Here is a 20,055-nt window from a genome sequence, read left to right on the forward strand (position 1 = left end):
GTTTGCTTAAATCTGGATCCAAACTTAGTTCTTTCTAATTCTTTCTCTGGATGTAGACGTCTCTCTCCATCATGAGTGTTTCCGGGTTGACTTATAACCCTGCATTGCTGAGAGAGTCCAGTCTATCAAACATGGTCGTCACACATACTTTGTGTCTGTTATTGTGTACAAATTTCTCTTGGTTCTGCTCTTCTCCCTCAGCATCAGTTCGTATAAGCCTCTCCAGGTAAATATGAAGTCCATCTGCTCCTCATTTCTTATAGCACAATAGTATTATTCGATTATATTCATATACCACAACTTTTTCAGCCATTCCCCAATTGATGGGCACCCCCTTAATTTCCAATTCTTTGCCACCACAAAAAGAGCTGATATAAAATATTTTTGTACATATGGGTCTTCATTATGAACTTTTTAAAATAAAATTTAACAAATATAAAAAATACACATTCAATTAAGGAATGATCATATATACATAAATTATTAATTTCAAATTATTTAAAATTTATTTTAACAAATAATAACAGGCTGCATCTTGAGTTAAATTTTTTCCCTTTGGACAGCCTATATTGACTCTGTTTAGGGAACTGGTATAGCCACTGTTTCCATCACATCTGGCCTTGAGCTTTCTAATTTCCTTTGCTATTTTGGCTTCTGTGTGGACAGGCTCCCTTTTTGTCTTCTTTCAGACAAAGTGGGTATCTCTCAAAGGTTATAAAGTGGGGGAGAGTGCCCTGGGCTGGGAGTTTGTCTACCTTATCTACCTTATAAGATATTGGACTAAGAACTGGAAAAGACATGAGAGCACAATTCCTCTTTTTATTAGTGAGGAAACTGAGACCAGAGAAGTTAAGGGGCTAACCCAGGATCATACAACTGGTCTGAGGTAGGCCTTGAAGGCAGGTCTTCCTGACTAGCTTTTATTAAGAGCCTACTATATTTCAGGCATTTTGCTAAGCTTTATGAAGAAATGCAAAAGACAGCCCCTCCCCTCAAGGATCTCACTATCTAATGGGGAAACAACATACAAGCAACTATGTTTAAAGAAAATAAAGACAGTATAAAATAGGAGTAACCTCAGAGGGAAAGAACTAGCAGTAAGTCAATAAAAATTTATTAAGTACTTGACTATGCATCAGACATCGTGCTAAGCACTGTGGATACAAATACCAAAAAGACAGTCCCTTCCCTCCTGGATCTTACATTGGACAGAGGAAGACAGTATATACAAAGAGAGATGCAAAAGGAATGGGGGGAGGAGGGTACTCACCAGGTTTGGTGGTGTCTGGTTCCGGTCAATAAAGCAAACTCAGGCAAACAAAGGAAACAGGGCAGAGATAATTTTTTAGCACACCAAAGCAGCAAGCTGTTGGGGTGCAGCCAGCTCCAGTTACAAACAGCTCATAGCTTTTATAGACAGGAGGAAACAAGTTCTGTATAAAAGCAAAAAATAATGCTGGTTAGGTAACCACATGAAGAAAAGGGTTTTATACTACTTTAGTTTTTTCTCAGTGTAAGTAGAAGGCATAGGGTGTTTCCAGACCACCATTCTCTGCAACCTGGTTTCAAACATTCCCACAGGTAAAGCAAGATTTAAACATGGAGTCACTTGGATTAATTTAGCACAATGGAAAAGGCAGAGAAATCCCAGAGTAGTGCAGTCAGGTGAGAAGGTGAGCCTTGAAGGAAGCTAGGATAGCCAGGATATGGAGATAAGGAAGGAGAGAATTCTAGGCACAGAGGACAGCCAGTAAAACAGGTCTGGAAATGACAGGTGGAGTATCATGCCACAGAATAGCAGAGTACATACAGGGCAGTAAGGTGGAAGAAGCCCAGAAGGAAGGAAAGGGCCAAATTAGGAAGAGCTTTGAATGCCAAACCAGGACATTTCCTTTTAGATTGCTGGAGGTGGTAGGAGCTCCTAGAGTTGATTTATTACGAGTGGATGATATTAGCAGAAATGAGTTTTTAGTCCAATTCTCCATTCAGTATGCCTTCAAGCACTTCAGAAATGTGACACCATTTTGTGATAGTAGGCAAGTCACTAGCCTCTCTGCTCCTCAGTTTTCTTATTTGTAAAATGGGCATACTAACCCTTGTACTATGAACCTCACCTCACAAGGTTATAGTGAAGAAACTTTTAAAAGCACTATAAAATAAGAGCGATTGTTTGAATGCCAGCGCTTCTACTTCCTAGCTGTGTAATAATTGTGAGCAAGACATCTAAGAAAACAGGGTTTCAGGTAGGTTTTCTGTAAAACGAAGATAGTAATACTGATTCTGACTCCCTCAACTTTTTCCTCTACTGACCAAGGGGAGAATGGGCCCTCAGTTTCCATCATTCTTTACTTCTTAGGCCAATACTGTAGAAGTCCTGCTGATCTTGAGCACAGGGAACATAGCTCTCTTAGGGAAGACCTTCTCAGCTGTCTTCATCTAGGTCATGGAAGGCCTACTTCAGAGATAGATATCTAGTCCAAACATCTGATTTTGTAGGTGAGGAAATGGAAACCCAGGAAATGGAAATGTGGTTTGCCTAAGGACATTCAGGCTAGGTGAGTAGGAGGTGGGATCTCACCCCAGGGCATAAATCTATCTCTTCTCCCCTTGGGAAGCTGCTTCTGCTCTTCTGCTAAATCTATTTCCTTTTTACCAAGTTCAGAGACTACTCTAGGGGAACCGAATAGCTGTCTTCAAGAACTTGAAAAGCAGTCATCTGGAAGAGGGATTTAATTTCTTTTATTTGGTCCCCAAGGGCAGATCCGGGAGCAATGAGGGGGAAAGTTTCAAAGAGGCCAGTTTAATTTTACCATTTAGAGCCCTCCCAAACTAAGATGGTTGGCCCCAGAAGCTAGCAGGCTCCTCCTCCATGAGAGCTATCATCCATTCCTTGTTTAAAAAAACAAAAACAAAGGAAGAGCAGTTTGGCAAAACCAACCAATACATCAGTCTGTTAACCAGGATTTTTTAAGTGCCCACTGTATGCCAGGCAGTGGGGGATACAAGTACAAAAGTGAAAATGGTATTTTCTCTCCAGAAGCTTGCCAGTCTTCTCTCCAGCAATCTGGCAGAAGGCAATGACATATCTTTACGGGCATTGCCTCTTGTGCGCTTTGTTTTATAAAAGCACTTTGCAGATGCTGTATTTTTTTTTTTTAACAGATTGAAGGTTTGTGGCAACCTGTGTAAGTCTGTTGGCACCGTTTTCCTATTAGGATGTGCTCCTTTATGTTTTGGTGTACCACGTTTTGGTAATTCTCTCAACATTTCAAGCTTTGTTATTATATCTGTCATGGTGATCTGTGATCAGTGATCATAGATATTACTATTGTAATTGTTTTGAGGCACCTCAAACCGTGCCCATATTAGGACTGCAAATTTATCAATAAATGTTGACCCAGCTTGTTCCCAGTCTCTTTTCCTCCCCTTGAGCCTCTCGCTGTTCCCTGAGACACAACAATAGGCCAATTAATAACCCTACAATGGCCTCTAAGTATTCAAGTGAAAGAAAAAGTCAATGATGTTGCAAACTTCATTGTCATCCTATTTTAAGAAATTGCCATGCCACCCCAACCTTCAGCAGCCACCACCCGATCGGTCAGTAGCTGTCAACATGGGGGCAAGACCTTCCACTAAGCAGAAGGGTTATGACTAGCTGATGGCTCAGATAATGGTTTGCATTTTTAGCAAAAAAAATTTTTTAATCAAGGTACATACATAGTTTTTTTAGACATAATACTCTTGAATACTTCATAGACTACAGTAAACACAATTTTTATATGCACTAGGAAACCAAAAAATTCATGTGACTTGCTTTATTGCAATATTCACTTTATTGCAGTGGTCTGGAACTGAACCCGCACTATCTCTGAGGTATGCCTGCACATATGGAAATGTGTATGGAATAGATTCAGTATGATTTGTGGAAGAAGACTTGAAGTTTGGGGGCTTAGGGAGGATAGCTTGGAGAAGACAGTCCTTGAGCTGAGCCTTGAAGGAAACTATGACTTCTCAGAGAAAGGTGAGGAGGGAGTCCAGTTCAGGGCCAGCCAGTACAAACATCAGGGAGGCAGGGGATGGTGTGCTTGTTTATGAGAAGCAGCCAGAAGGCCAGTTTGCTGAAACTGTGGTGTGTAGAGAGGAGTAATAACGTGCGATAACATTGGGAGAACATATTGGAACCAGGTTGTGAAGGACTTTAAATGCCAAACAGATGAGATTATATTTGATTTTAGAAGCAATAGGAAGCCACTGGAGTTTGAGTAAGGAGAGTAAGGTTAGATTTGCACTTTAAGAAAAGCCAGTTGTGCTGATTAAAAAAAGAAGAGACTTGAGTGATGTAGACCAATTAGGAGGCTCTTGTAATAATAATAGTTCAGGTGTTGGGAGATGAGAACTTTTATCTGGGTGGTAGCTGTGAGAATGAGAAGGGAGTAGACTTGGGAGAGGCTGTGAAGGTAAAAGAAACCTCCAGATCTGTAAACTGTGAATGGATATGTGGGGTGAGTGAGAGAGGCATATCTGAGTGACTGGAAGGATAGTGAGGAGGATTTTGGGGAAAAGATAAATTCAATTTTTGACCTGTTAAGTTTGAAATATCCATGGGACATCCATTTTGAAATGTCCAGTAGACAGCTGGAGATGAAAACCTGAGCTGAGGAGAGGGATGAGGATTTGAAATAGAGATCTTGGAGTCATTTACATAGGCATGATAATTAAATTTATGTGAACTGATGAGGTTAGTGAGAGAGAGAGAAAAATGCCCAGGACAGAGCTTTGGGATGTGCCCACAGTTAGAGGGCATGTTGTGGATAAGGATTCAATAAAAAAAGACTGAGAAAGATCAATGTCAGAAAAACCCAGAGAGGAGAGACTCTTCAGAAAAGGATGGTGACAGCAATGGCCAACGGTTCAAATGCTGTTAGGAGTCAAGAAAAATGAGGGCATCTGGGTAGGCCACTAAGTGGTCCTTGTGGATTTTCGTAAGGACATCACTTAAGTGATGACATTGGAAGCCAGGTTGTTGTTGTTTGTCCATCCTTTGTTTTCTAAGACATCCAGAGAGTGATGTCTTGATGTGTAAGTGAATTGGATTTAAGTGAGGAAAAGCTGTTCAAAGCCATCAGCCTCACTCCATCCCTTCAGTGTCATTGAAGTCCAGTGGCAAGATAAAAGTCAAAATCACAGTCAATGGCTGGGGATGAAGTGGATGACCTTGGGTCAACAAGGTGGCACAGTGGATAAAGCACCAGCCCTGGAGTCAGGAGAAAAGAAAAACCCAAACAAAAACCAAATGCATTTAGTGGCCCAGTTTTCCCTCATCCTCCCACAGTTCTGTTTGGGAGACATTCTCTAATTGGGTCTGCACTATGTTTCCTGAGATTAATGCTGACAACACTATACAAAATTAGCAAGGAATTTTTTTTCCTTATAAGAAACCACATTTTAAACTAATTTTCTAATATTAACAGCTGTTTTTTACCTTGTGCTTAACAGGGAAGTGGTGATGAACTTGTCTCATGCAAATCAGATGAAGCAAAATGCAATTTGGATATGTTAAAAAAGTTTTTCAAGTTAAAAACCATGTAAAAGGAAGGACAGTACTTGGAAAAAGTATCCTCATTGATTACAGTTCAGGTCCCTGTCCTTTGAAAATGTATGGTATTAGAAATACCCTGCCACATTCTCTTTAATAGTGACACCAGGCAGGAACAACAGAAGCAATTCCCCAGTGAAACTTCAGAATAGTGAACACTTGAGAAAAATCATCCTTTTACTTTTTAAAAGGGAGTGGTATGTTGAGGGGGGGGGGGGGAGTGCGTGGTTAGATGGTGCAGTGAATAAGAGCACTGGCCCTGGAGTCAGGAGGACCTGAGTTCAAATCCAGCCTCAGACACTTAACATAAAAACTAGCCATGTGACCTTGGGCAAGTCACTTAACCCCAATTGCCCTCCAAAAAGCAAAAAATAAAATAAAAGGGAGTAGGGGTGTGTGTGACAAAGAATAACTAATTAACAGTGTTTTTCGGTCTTTAACTTTTGGTATATTAATAAGCATAGTGGACTAGAGGTAGTTCCCTATGCTAGAAGCATGCATGCCCACAGACCCACAGGCACTTGGTCAGAATTGTCTGAGACAAAGGAGTCTTCCTCATCTGTATAATTAGGTGTTTGCATAACACTGGTTTTGTTAGAGGGAAGCATTCGCAGTCATCATACATGGTCAGGTTTCCCTGTAAGTATGAATATATGCCACAGTCACGGTAAAAATCCTGGGCCACACAAGCTTCTGGCCACTGATGGAAACGGAAACGGGCCCATTCTTTTCGGTAACATGTGGCTGCAGTAACTTCCAGTCTTCCTTAAATTCGGGGTTGAAGAAGACATACAGGACTGGATTCAGGCAAACAGGCAACAGACAGACTTCATGATCTTTGGGCTGATGAAAGTCTTAGTGATCAATGGTGCAGATGAGAAAAATGCAACAGGGCAAAAAAAGATGCAGCTGGTGAATATGAGCCAAGTGATTTGCGTAATCATGCTAGTTTGGGAGTGCTCCCAGAGGCCCTCTTTTTTCAGGTTGCAGTAAAGTTTAGTGTAGAGGATAGCCATTAGGAGAAACTCTAATGAGATGAGGTACACTAGGGTGATGGTAAACCCTAAGGAAGCTGTTTCACCAGTGGGGAAGGGCAAGCAGAGGGGAAATGCCACAGCACACAGAAACTCCAACACGGCGGCCGCCTGGAACTGTCGGAGGTGGTTGCTCTTCCCATTTTTCAGGATTTCCTTGGCAGATAAGCTTTGTTCAACAGCTGCTAGCATCAATAAAAATATGGCACTTTCTTAGGAAAACACTGCAAGGAAGCCAGCAACTTTGGAACCATTGCTGGTCTCCCATCAGATCCCAAATTCAGCAAATCTTCCCCAAGAGACAGCATCCAGGAAAGTTAAATGCCAATATAGACTCCTTTAAGTTAGACACAGAAACCAGACCTATGAACAGATTGGAGGAAGGCCATGGAGCACAAGCTGCACTTGTCATTACAAGGACAAACAGGTTGGCAACCAAGAAAATAAACCACAGGGTGAGACGGATCTTCCAGCTCCCCAGCAGATATTCATGGGCCTTAAAGGCACCTGTTTTAAGATGACAGTGGGTAAATTGTCTGGCTGTGTTCTTTCTTAGTCCTGCCTGTGAAATCTGCTGGGTCTACTTTTTCCTGATGGAGGAAACACTATGATCTGGGAGGTCTGTGTAAGAATCCCCAAAGACACAGCGCGGCTAAGCTTATGGCACAAAGACCTGAGATTTACCAAGTCCTTTGCTGCTTGATGTTTCTTTCAGATGAATGTTGCTTGTCAGTTTAAGCTGGTTTAACCCATTCAGTCCTTCTGTTGGAAATGAAGTTAGTTCATTGAAACTGATATCTAGGTTGGTGATTGGCCCAAGCTTAATGAATGCTCCATTGTGAACTTCCCACATCAGGTTTCTGCTCAGATCTAGGTTATACAGGGAAGTTAAATCCTTAGAAGGTACTTTCTTTAATTTCATAGATCTGATTATATTGTAATGAAATTTCCTCCAAAGCACTGCAACCACTGAAACGTGGAAGTTCTTGTATATCACTGTCAGATAAGTCCAGAGTCTTAAGGTTCTTTCCATCCTGGCATAAGTTATTGGGTGTACTGCTTATTCTGGTGCCTGTCAAGGTTAAACTCTCTAAATAGATGGTTTTCATCAGGGACCATACTGTACCCCAAATGCCTAAAGAATGCAGCTCTTACAGTCCCCACAAAAGATAAAAGTGTTGTCATTTAAATGTGGGGTCATTTAATGATTAAAGTCATTTAATTTAATGTGATTAAGGTTATTTCCCAGGTCCCAGTTTGTCTATGTGAACACCCATTCAAAAGGAGCAGTTAAAGATTACAAAGACAGAGGGGGAGCATGATAGTGGGGCAAAAGGAGAAAGCAGGAGGTTATGGGATCATGGACTTGACCTTGGTGAGAAGGGCAATTTCCAACAGCATGCCCTAGCTGCACCTCCATCATCTACCCACTACCTTTGAAAAGTAGGAAAAGAAGTGCATTCTCATATAATTTCTTTGGGATCCTGCTTGGTCATTTGTAATTTACAAGTTATTCAGTTTTTTTTCTTTTCTTTTTTTTTGGAGGGTAATTGGGGTTAAGTGACTTGCCCAGGGTTGCATGGCTAGTTTTTTATGTTAGGTGTCTGAGGCTGGATTTGAACTCAGGTCTTCCTGACTCCAGGGCTGGTGCTCTATTCACTGCACCACCTAGCCACCCCAAGTTATTCAGTTTTGATTTTTGTTGTTTGCATTTATGATGCTTGTATCACTGTGGATTTCTGGTTCTCCTTACCAGTTCATATAAATAAGTCTTCTTATTCTTCCCTGTATTCTTCATAATCATCATTTGTTGTGCATAGTAATATCCCATTTTGTTTGTACGTCACAGTTTGTTTAGCCATTCCCTAATCTATGGGCATCTAATTTGTTTTCGATTTTTTGCTGCTACAAAAAATTTTTTTATAAATATTTTGGTATATATGGGGACTTTCTATTTTTGACCTGCTTGAATGTGTGGGTATATGTGCATCCACTGCATCCTAGCTCATCTCCAGTGATCTTGATCTATGTCTCACCACTGGACCCAGATGGCTCTAGAGGAGAGAGTGAGGCTGGTGACTTTGCATAATCCTCCCTCACTTATATCCAATTCACTGGCATGTCATGGCATCACCTCCTTGATTTCATGGTCCTCTTCCAGAGCAAAGGACAAACAACAACAATATATTTATATAATACACACACACACACACACACACACACACACACACACACACATATACGTGTGTATAAATAGTGGAGTCTCCGAACCAAGCTCATTGTTTGTCATTTTGACACTTTAGACATTCTTAGCTTAGCTCCCAATGGCTTTCCAGAATAACTGGACTAACTCATAACTCTACCAACAGTGTACTCATCATTCCAGAACCCCTCCAGCGCTGACTATTCCCATCTTTTTCTGTCTTTTGCCATCTTTACACATTTATGAGGTGTTTAGGTGAAATTTCGCAGCCATCTTTATTTTAATTTCTCTCATTACTATTGCCTTTGGACATTCTTCTGTATAATTGTTAATAGTTGTCTCAGAAGCTGATTCTTCTGAGAACTGTTTCTATCCTTTCACCATTTTCTAAATCTGAGAATCTCTGATTCTGTCCTATATGTCCATTACTATATTCCAGGCATAATTTCCATCCTATCAAGTCTCAGTGATATCTAAGAGTTTATTTGCTTCTCATTGAAGTTCACATTTACTTTATTTATCATATTCATCACTTAAATATATTGATATCTGAGGTAATAAATGTTGTGTTAGACCTTTAGTCACTCAACACATTTATTAGTTTATCAACTGCTGTGTGCTAGGCACTGTATTGTTATTGAAAATGTTACTAGGAGGTTTAATAAGTTTTTAAGAATCATTTATACCTTAGCAGTAATGACTCTAAGACCCTTTCTTGAGAACTGGTGTTGATATGGAGCCTTAGGGAGGGAACATGAAAGTACTTGATGTTGTAGGTGGGGGAGGCAGGTGTCATTGGAGAGACCGGCAGGGAACAGGAAGACAGACCTGTTTAGGGCTGGTCCTGTACAAAGTAACAGATGAAATAGACCAGGTTGGCAGTTCTTCCAGCTATGTGAATTCCTGGACGAAGACAGTAGTCAGGCAGGTTCCCTTTCTGTGGTTGGGGAGGGCTTTGGTGATCCTCTCCTCTGTACCACCTGCTTTCCTCATCAGGAATCCCAGGGACAGGGCCTGCCTTCATTTCTTCTGCTTCCCATTTGGTAGTTCCTGCTAAGCTCTGATGCAGGAAGGAGATACGAGTAGCTGCTTGGTTCCAGACTTTCTCTGGGGAGCTGCCTTATCAGCCCCAGTTGGGGTCAGATCTGCTGTTTACCCCTCTGTCAGAAGAAGTTCCCTTGCCTGTCTGGGGACTCCAGCCAGCTATGGGGCCAGAGAAAATCAAGTAGATATTTTGCCATTTTTGATTCCTTTGGCTGATTTGTTTTTTATGCCTCAGGCAATAATTTAGCGGGACTCTGGGACTCTGGTTGGTATGGGCAAGGAAGGTAAAAATGTTAAAAATTTGAAAGGATGGCAAACAAACTTTAAATTCCACCATTGACCCTGTAGGGTATAGTATGAGGTTAGGAAGCAAGGTACAGTTGGAGAGATGCTTATTTTAGCCAAGAAGATAAGGCTGAAAAGATTGTTGTTTTTGTTTAGTGAAAGGAGTAGGATCTGATTAAAAGAAGTCCTTTGCCGAAAGTTTGCATTTTTTGAAGAAAGTTTAGTTGTTAATTAAAAAATAGTTCAGTTACATTTTAGTTTTTTTAGTTTGTGGAATAAAAATAATGTCCTTTGTGACTGTGTAGTCAAGAAACATTTTACCTTTAAAACAATGTGAAATTCCCTAATGAAATGTGCTTCACATGCCTGTTAATATTAAGGATGGCATTTACCTTCATTTTTTTAAAGGTAACAAACATTTTATTCACTTTATTTGCATAATTCCAGATTTCTTTTTTGTAGTTTTCTTTTTCTTTTTTTATTAATTAATTTATTTTTAGTTTTCAACATTCATTTCCCATGGTTTTGAGTTCCAAATTTTCTCCCCATTTCTTCCCTCCCACCCCCCCAGATGACATGCATTCTGATTACCCCTTCCTCTAGTCTGTTCTCCCTTCTGTCATGCCCCCCCCCCCAACCCCCCAATGTCCTTCCCCCTTGCTTTCTTGTAAGGCAAGATAGATTTCTTTTTAAAAATTTTTTTTGCTTTTTTGGAGGGGAGAAGGCAGGACAAGTGACTTGTCCAAGGTCACACATCTAGTAAATGTTAAGTGTCTGAGGCCGAATTTGAACTCAGGTCCTCCTGACTCCAGGGCAGGTGCTTTATTCACTGCGACACCTAGCCACCTCACAAGATAGATTTTTAATCCCCATTGCCTGTATATCTTATTTCCCAGCTGCATGTAAAAACAATTTCTTTATTTATTTGCCATTTCAACATTCATTTTTGTAAGATTTTAAGTTCTAAATTTTTCCCTCCCCTCTTCTATTCCCAAGATGGCATGCAATCTGATAAAGGCTATACAAGTGCAGTTATTAAATGTATTTCCACAATAGTCAAGTTGAGAAAGAAGAAGCAGAACAAAAGGTGAAAACCATGAGAAAGCAAAAACAAAAAGAAAGAGAAAACAGTATGCTTTCATCTGTATTCAGACTCCACAGTTCTTTCTCTGAATGTGAATAGCATTTTCCATCAGGAGTCTTTTGGAATTGTCTTAAGAAGAGCTAAGTATCAAAGTTGGTCATCACACAATGTTGCTGTTACTGTGTACGATGTTCTCCTGGTTCTGCTCACTTCACTCAGCATTAGTTCATTTAAGTCTTTCCAGGTTTTTCTGAAATCTGCCTACTCATCATTTCTTATGGAACAATCATGTTTCATTACATTTATATACCAATACTTATTCAGCTATTCCCCAATTGACGAGCATCCCTTCAATTTCCAATTCTTTACCACCACAAAAAGAGCTGCTTTGAATATTTTTGTACATGTGGGTCCTTTTCCCTTTTTTATGATCTCTTTAGGATATAGACCTAAGAGTGGTATTGCTGGATCAAAGGATAGGAACAGTTTTTTTTTTTTAAATTTTTGGAGGGCAAATGGGGTTAAGTGACTTGCCTGAAGTCACATGGCTAGTAATTGTGTTAAGTGTCTGAGACCAGATTTGAACTCTGGTCCTCCTGACTCCAGGGCTGGTGCTCTATTCACTGCACCACCTAGCTGTCCCCTGATAGGAACAGTTTTATAGCCTTTTGAGCATAGTTCCAAATTGCTTTCTAGAATGGCTGGATCAGTTCACAGCTCCATAAGGATGGCATTTTGCTGCCAGTGGGTCATTTTTGCCCAAGGTCAACAAGTGGGTGAGCTATGGCAGGGTTTATCCTGCCTAAGATGGCTGAACTGTCAACTTTTTTAGTGGAGGTGGGCTTTCCAGGTGGGGGTGCCCACAAAATTGGGGCTTAGACTCATTCCCTTGCCCTAGTTGAGTCTTTGCCCTGGCCTAGTCAGTGATTCCCAGCTTTGTGTGATTGATACCTTTGAAGGTTGGAAAAGGAGAGGGAAACAGCAACTCTGGTTATCTCAAGACATGTCATGAAGTTCTGGGAAAAAAATAGTCATAGTCCTGGGTTTTCATAACTGGAAGGGATCTTAGAGATTAAGGCCAAAGCTCTCATTTTACATGTGAGGAAACCGAGCTTCTCCCCAATTGTTAATGATCTTTCCCTTCCTCAAATTACCTTATTTTTTTTTTACTTGTTTAGAGTATGTTCTATCCCCTAAAGATTGTGTAATATCTTTGAAGTCAAGGACTGTTTTTATTTTCCCCTGTGTCTTTGTGTCCTGTAGCCTAGGATATTGCCATGCGCATTGTAGAAATTTTAAATTTTTTTTTGTTGAATTGAAACAAATATATATCATATAGCCAGTCTCTAAGTTTATAAATTAGAAATGGTTGCCATTTGACAACAGTGGAGGGTATTTCCATACTGGAAAGGTCCTTATGATCATAAAAACACAGGTACCACAAATAAATAAGTGGTATAACAGAGTTTTATTTAGGTGGAGATGGGGAATAATTATGGAATTAAAGGAAGAAAGGGTAATTAAGGTCCAGAAATTTGGGAAATCTCTGTCCTGGGGGAAAGAGGAAATATTCTGTTAATTAATCAGCAAGAACTACTCATCCCAGTAGTATCCAGCACCTCTTATTCTGGTAAGGCCAAAGTCTGAGGATTTATTTTTCTTTTGACTTGCTGCCTCATCTTGTAAAGAGGACAGACAAATTGACTAACAGCATAATGGGGTAAGAAAAGAAGGTGAGGAAGAGAAGCCTTTGCCCAGGACTTAATGACTTCTAAGGCAAAGAGTTGATGTGGGAAGGAGCTAGACATGTTGGGAAGTAGGAGGTAGGAGTTGGTCCCTATTCTAAGAGGGACTGTCCTGGGACTCTGAATCCCCAGGACTATCCCATTCCGACCTGTCACTCATGTTCTTGGTATCTGAGTGCTCGGAGAAGGGCTTGGAGAAGGAGTGAGGAAGGGCCAGGTCCATGGGGCATCCTTGTGATCTTTGCATCTGTTCCTGGGTTTGCGTTTGTTCCATAGATCGATAACCAGTTCATAATCTGTGATACCAAGTGGACAGCACTTCATTGGTGCCTCCTTAGCAGCTGTGCCAGGCTCATTCTGGGAAGAGCAGATGGCCAGAAGGCAGTCCTGTAGTTCTCTGTGTATGTACCCCTTCACCCCAATCCCAACAGAGGCTGTACATTCCACAGGGGCAGGGACTCTTTCTGCCCTGGGACCAAGCTCTGTAGGCATTGACTGTGAGACTGAGTGAACAGAAGTTGAGTAGCAGGATTTTTTTTTATTAGAGACCAAAAAGGTTCAGGACTCTATTCCCTTAATGTCTTAGTGCAGGTTCCCCATCACTGTCTTAGTTCTTCCCATGTTTAGAGGATATAGGAGTCTCATCTCCGAGGACTTGAGATGGAGACAAAATAAACTGCAGCTCAACCCAGTTCTGTCCTTCTGCCCAGCCTTCACTTGAGAATCATCTTGTGCCTCTTTCATGCCAAGCCAGTCCCTCCCCACCTCCACCCCGTGGGTTCAAAATGCAGCCTATTCCAGAAGTCTCCCCTGACTCACCAACTTACATCTTTTCCCTGGTTCCAGGGTCTAGAGCACTCTGCAAACACAGGCTAATATAAGATAATTAATTGTTCATTCTTACAGTCTTAGCTTTGTTACCCTTAAGAGGCAATGTGGTGGAGCATATAGTGAGCTTCCCTTCTTAGTACACAGGATTCAAGGCCTGCATTCAAGTCTTGCTTCTGTCATGTCCTGGCTGTGTGACTTCAGAGAAGTTACTTCACCTTTCAGTGCCCCCGACAACTCTAAGACATGCAGTTGCAGACCAGTTGCTGAGTTGCATTGGTAGATGGAGTTTCCTCACAGGAGTTCCTTATACCATTGAAATTAAGGGTCCTAAATGACTAATGATCTCTTTCCCCCCTTCCCATTCCATTTCTTGCTTTCCTCTTCCTCTCTTTTCCTGTCTCTCTGCTCCTTTGCTCCTTCCCTCCCTTGGATGCTCTTGGGTTTCGTCCTCTGTCTTTCTTCTGCCTCTGGCCTTAGCTGGAACTTCTCAGGGGCATTCATTGCAAAAATAAAAAAAAAAAGTGTTTGTGTGTGTGTGTAATTTTATATATACTCAAAGACTTTTTGAGAGGCTTCAAAAGAAACATAAAATACGATTTTTGCCCTTCACAAGCTTACTATCTTGATTGGGTGAGGAACATAAGTGATGTTGGTGTTACAGAAATAACAGCTTATATTTTTGTAGCACTTTAAGGTTTATAAAGTACTTCTTAGTGTTTATGAAAGAAAGTAATTCCACAATCCCCACTGGTTTTCCGAGTCAGAAGAAGTAGACCATGGCTCTGACACATACCAGTGGTGTGACCACGAGTAAGTCACATTACCACTATGACCTTCTGTTTCTTGTCTTTAAAAAAAAATTAATGGATCTTTTGTTCTTCCATCATTCTTATCTCCCTATGTGCTGTGTTTTCTCCTCCCTTTCCCAGAGAGCTGTTTCCCAAGTCAAATAATATTAAAAAAGGATAAATGGGAAATAATTTACAGAGGGAAGGCGCTAGAATTAATAGGGATTGGGGAAGGCTGTAGAAAGCAGGATTTCAGTTGGGACTTGAAGCCAGGGAGGTCAGTAGCCAGAGCAGAGGAAGGAAGTATAGTTTCTTATCTAATTCAGTTTTGTTCTTTTTTTTGCTAACAAATAAAAATTCTCGAGCAAAATGAAGTCACACATTGGCCATATCTGAAAATACATATCTCCTTCCATGCCTCTCTGGTTCATTACCTCTCTGCCAGGAGGAGATCATCTTTTGAATTATCATCAGTTTCCTGTAGGTGTGGTTGGTAATTGCATTGATTAATTAATATTGATTAAAAGCAAGTGTCACACTTGCTTTCTTTTACTATGTTATAGTGGTTATATAAATTGTCATGGTTCTGCTCACTTCACTCTTCACCAGTTCATATAAGCCTTCCCAGGTTTCTCTGAGTCTGTCTCTTTCATCATTTCTCATGTCATCCCCTCACTCAGTAAACTCCAGTGGCTCCCTGTTGCCTCCAGGAGCAAATACAAAATGCTCTATTTCCCATTCAAAGTCCTTCATAACCTAGCGCCCTCCTACCTTCCCTGTCTTCTTACACCTCACTCCTTAACCCATACACATTGATTCAGTGGCACTACCCTCCTGGCTGCTCCATGAACTAGATATACCATCTTTCAATTCCTGGTATTTCCTATGGCTGTCCCTCTTTCCGGTAACCCTCTCTCTCTTCCACAAAGATTACTGACCTTCCTGGCTTCATTTTAAGTCCCTACTAAAATCCTGCCTTCTACAGGAAGCCTTCCCCCAACCCCTCTTAATTCCAGTGCCTGCCTTCTATTAAGTATTTCCTATTTATCTTATATATATATAGTTGGCTTTGTATATATTTTTTTGTATGTTGTTGTAGCAGCAAGCACCCCAGCGTCCCTAGGGTGGCTGCCACCACAGGTTCTTGGATCTGCTTTTATAAAGGAAAGCAACTCAAAATGGGTTAACAAGCTTACTTTAATCAGTCAAACATATATCATTTACCTCGTTCAGGGGAAAAAGGGCAGCACCCCGAACTTCAGAATATACAGGCAGAATTATCAAGACAAACAGATCAAGTAGACAGCTTTCCAAACTGTCCAGCCATTACATCCATACCAAATCATCATCTGAGTTTCAACATCTGGGTTTTTCAAAGCCGGGGGGCTCTGGACAACGGCTTCCCAGAATCCAGATCAAATCACAGAACACTTCTCAAAGTGAGCCCCAAAACAAAGCTACACATCAGGGCTTATGTAGCCTTCTCCTGGCTCAGAGAATGTAACAACCTTATTGACTCACTGGCCAATCAAGAAGTATCTACAGAAAAACAAGCCTTCCACCCCAGGCTCCAGGTGCACTTTAGCCTAGGGGCAGGGAAGATCTTACAAATTTACATGCACTTTAGCCTAGGGGCAGGGAAGATCTTACAAATTTACATTCCCATTACAGTTGTCCCCTGCTTTAGTTTAGATTTTCAGTTTCTTGAGGGAAGGGACTGTCTTTTGACTGTTTTTTTAATCTCCAGTGCTTAACTTAGTGCCTGGAATATTGTAGATGCTTATTAAATGTTAATGGATTGATTGAATAATATTCTATTACATTTATATACCAAATTTGTTGAGTCATTCCTCAGTTGATGGGTACCCACTTTGTTTCCACTTCTCTACTACAGTAAAAAGTGTTGCTATAGAAAAATGTGTGTGTGTGTGTGTATGCATATAGGAGCTTTCATTTTTTTCACTTATTTCTTTAGGGGTATATACCTAGTAGTTCTGTCACCTCGTCAGTGGATGACATGTACAGTTTAGTGCCTTTTTGGGTGTATTTCCAAGTTTGAGCCTTTATTTCTTAATCTGTAAAAAGAAAAGATATCATGTTCTCAGAGTTCATATGAAGACAATGTTTTATTTAAATCTTAAGTCAGTAGGCAGATATGAGCTTTTACTATTGTTGTATGAGGTATTTGAGTAACAGGATAAGACAGTAAAGTGGTAAATTCTTTGAAATTTTAAGAAAGTGATTAGGATGGTTGGGAGAGTCCTGGTTGATCAGTCAAATCTCAAGTTATGATTTGGGTAGGAAGAGAAGAGGAGGTAGTGTAGTGAGAGCAGGAGAGGAATGGCATAAGTTAAGGCTTGAGTCCAGAATGTATGCATCTGGGGACAGTGAGTAGACTGGTCTGGCTAGTAGAGAAAGTTGGTGTTGGTGAGTCCCAGTAGATAAGATTGAATGGACACTAGGCAACTTTATTTATAGCTTAATGAATGCTTGTCGATTGACCCTGTCATTTTTCATTCAGTTATCAAAGGGATCTTCCTAAAGTGCCAGTCTGACCATGTCACCCTTCTGTTCAACAGATTCCAGTGGTTCCTTATTACGTCCAGGATAGAAAACAAAATCCTTTTTGATCAATATTACCCACCCACATTCAGTTAACTCTGAGTGGCTCTGTATCACCTTCAGGACCAAATAGAAAATCCTCTGTGTAGCTTTGAAAGCCCTTCATACCCTGGCCCTTTCCTACCTTTCCAGTCTTCTTGCATCTTGGTCTGCTCCCCATACTCTGAGATCCTTTGGCAATGCCTTCCTAATCTTCCTGACACACAACTGTCCATCTCCCAACTCCATGTGTTTTCAGTGACTCTTCCCCATTTCTGGATGTCTCTCCCTCCTGGCTTCCTTCAAGTCTTAACTAAAATCCTACTTTTTGAGGAGACTTTTCCAGGTCCCCCACCATTCTAGTGCCTGCCCTCTGAGATTACCTACAGTTTTTCTTGTATATAACTTGTTTGTGCATGGTCGTTTACATGTTATCTTCTCCATTAGACTGTGAGCTCTCTGAGTGAAGGGACCATTTTGGCTTTTTCTTTGTGCTCAGCACAGTGCCTGGGGCATGATAGGTGCTGAATAAACACTTGTTCATTAGGATAGACTCATCAGGTGCAATGAGGTAATGTAGCCTAGTAGAGAAACTCTCATTTTGGAGTCAAGAAAGGCCTGGTTTCTCAGTTCCTATGCTTCCTAACTTCCTTCTATACATCCCCTAAAATTCCTGGTCAGAGTTTGGACTGGTCAGCTCAAAAGGAAATAAATAAGGTTGTGCTGGCCAGGAAGCGAAGTTGAAAGGGAGGTGCTTGCTTTGGGCCACAGGGACTATTCTACTGGCATAAAATCTGGGAAGGTCAACAATCTTTGAGCCATTGTTTTTGGGTTTTCTCACTCAGTGGGAACTTGTCGGGATGTTTCTCTCCAGCCATATTACTCTGATTTCTTGGCAGGGTCAATGGTAGCTGACCTTGGGTAGTGGCAGTTGGGTAAACATCTGTGTAGATGGAACATTAACCAAACTTTTTCCAGATTAGCTTAACTCCCTAAAGAAGGTGGGGGCAGCCCTTTCCACATACCAAGTTGATTCCTTCCTAGGGGGATAGAGTGGGGTGACGGAGAGGAGGTGAAAAGTTGGAGGTTTGTTTGCTGCAAAGTAGATGTGAGACTCCCAAATTTGGCCATATAACCTGAAAGTAGAGCTACGAGTTGGAAGGATTCAGCTACAAATGTTTTCTACACGTCTTCCCAATGGGTAGTAAAAGGCCTTAACTTGCCTCTTGTTCCCCTCCACTGGAGTAGGAGACCAGTGGTTATGGTCCTTTCTTAATTTGTCTCCTAGGATATCAGAAAATACCTGGGAGTCAGTAAGGTAGGATTTGAGGTGTGGATGTGGAACAGTCAGGTCAACTAACACCTAGGCCAGGGCTGGGGAACCTGCAGCCTCGAGGTCACATGTGGCATTCTAGGTCTTCGAGTGCAGCTTCAAGTTTGGATTCTATCAAAGGACTGTACTTGAGTACTCTAGAGGGCCACATGTGGCCTCAAGGCCCCAGGTTCTTCATCCCTGACCAATAAAGGAGCCATATACTTCCTTAGGATGGGGAGTTGGCAGTCAGTCAGGGAAACAGATAGTCTATAAGTATGGTCTCCTTGAATGGTCAAGAAGCTGGTCTGAAGCTGACCAGACACCTGTTACTCTTTATTCCTAGGTGGCCCGAGGCAGCCGAGATGAAAGCTCTCCTTGGGAGCCGTGCTACCTGCTGAGAAACATGATTAGCAAGTCTCGTGAGTATCTTTCCTAGAGGGTTGCCCTACGTTAGAGGGGTGGCTCTGGTTATAGTGGGCAATCTCATATCTTGCCTCCCATTCTGGGATGATTAGAGTGGGACAAGAACCTTGCATCTGAATCCTTCAGGAATGAGGGAGAAGGGGAACCCCCTTGTGCTATACTAGATGTGAGAATATGCCTATCTGGTGCTGGAATGAATTTGCTTAGTTGGGTTGGAAGGGTTCCAGCAGGGAAGGAAGGTGGGGTATGATTAGGAGAAGTGGGGATTGGGGCAGTGGTCCCCACCATCTTCTCTAGTCTTTTTGTATATCCTATCTGTAGGCTGGAAGATCTTGGCCGTGCTGGCTCTGTTCCTGGTCATGGCCTGGTATTCTATCTCCAGAGAAGACAGGTATGTGGTACCTGAGTATAGCTTTTATCTCTATTATATTAATTTATCTTCCAACTTAGAAGCCCAGCTCCTGAAAAACTGGAAGGGGATGGAGGTGGGGGCAGGTACAGAGCAGAGGGCCCAGGAGAAGTTGAAGCGTATGTCAGCCAGTTAACTATGTGTTCCATCTTTAGCACAGTATCAGTCATGTATGTAGTAGGTGCTATATAAATGCCTACATAATTCTCCTTCCCCTCCCCTTCCTAGAGAAGTCACTGAACTCACTTTCTTCATTTAAGTGGAGATGAGGGTACTTATGCTACTGTGATAATCAAATAGGATTTTGTATAGAAGAAATAGTGTATGTAGATAAAGCTCTTTATGGATTGTAAAGTGTTGCCTTGCCAGATGTCCCCTCTTATTGTTTCTTTCTCCTACTTTCCCACTGGATATAGGTGGGCTGGTAGATTGGACAGGCCTGGGACAGCTGGCTGCTCTCTCCATTGGCCAGGATCCAGGATGAACCCCCATCCCAGGGGATGTAGGAATAGGAATTAGGGCACTGTTAGGCCTGGGGCTATAAATATGAAAGTGACACAGTTCTCCTCAGGGAGCTTACATTCTACTGGCTAAAGGGCTCATTCCCTTGATATCCTGGACATTTTTAAGGGGAGCCCTAACTGCACCTGACAGGGTTGGTGCGTTTTAGGTGTCAGGATCACAGTGTCCTTGGCAG

General features: G+C 41.5%; 1 protein-coding gene and 1 pseudogene across 2 annotated transcripts in view; one reads left to right on the forward strand and one right to left on the reverse strand.

The window, feature by feature from the left end:
• The window catches only part of ST3GAL4 (ST3 beta-galactoside alpha-2,3-sialyltransferase 4), a 46,068-nt gene that overhangs the window by 21,535 nt on the left and 4,478 nt on the right, over positions 1–20,055 (forward strand). For both annotated transcript variants that reach the window (XM_069080806.1, XM_069080804.1), the window contains 2 exons: positions 18,870–18,945; positions 19,271–19,340. In XM_069080806.1, the coding sequence (XP_068936907.1) occupies positions 18,930–18,945; positions 19,271–19,340 (86 nt within the window). In that variant the 5' untranslated portion in view covers positions 18,870–18,929. The remainder of the gene's footprint in view (positions 1–18,869; positions 18,946–19,270; positions 19,341–20,055) is intronic.
• On the reverse strand, positions 5,148–7,983 carry LOC138154780 (leucine-rich repeat-containing G-protein coupled receptor 4 pseudogene; annotated as a pseudogene).

Source organism: Petaurus breviceps, unplaced genomic scaffold (assembly GCF_028583685.1).
Source record: "Petaurus breviceps papuanus isolate PSGF00001 unplaced genomic scaffold, PetGlider_PUasm1.0 91133, whole genome shotgun sequence".
NCBI lineage: Eukaryota > Metazoa > Chordata > Mammalia > Diprotodontia > Petauridae > Petaurus > Petaurus breviceps.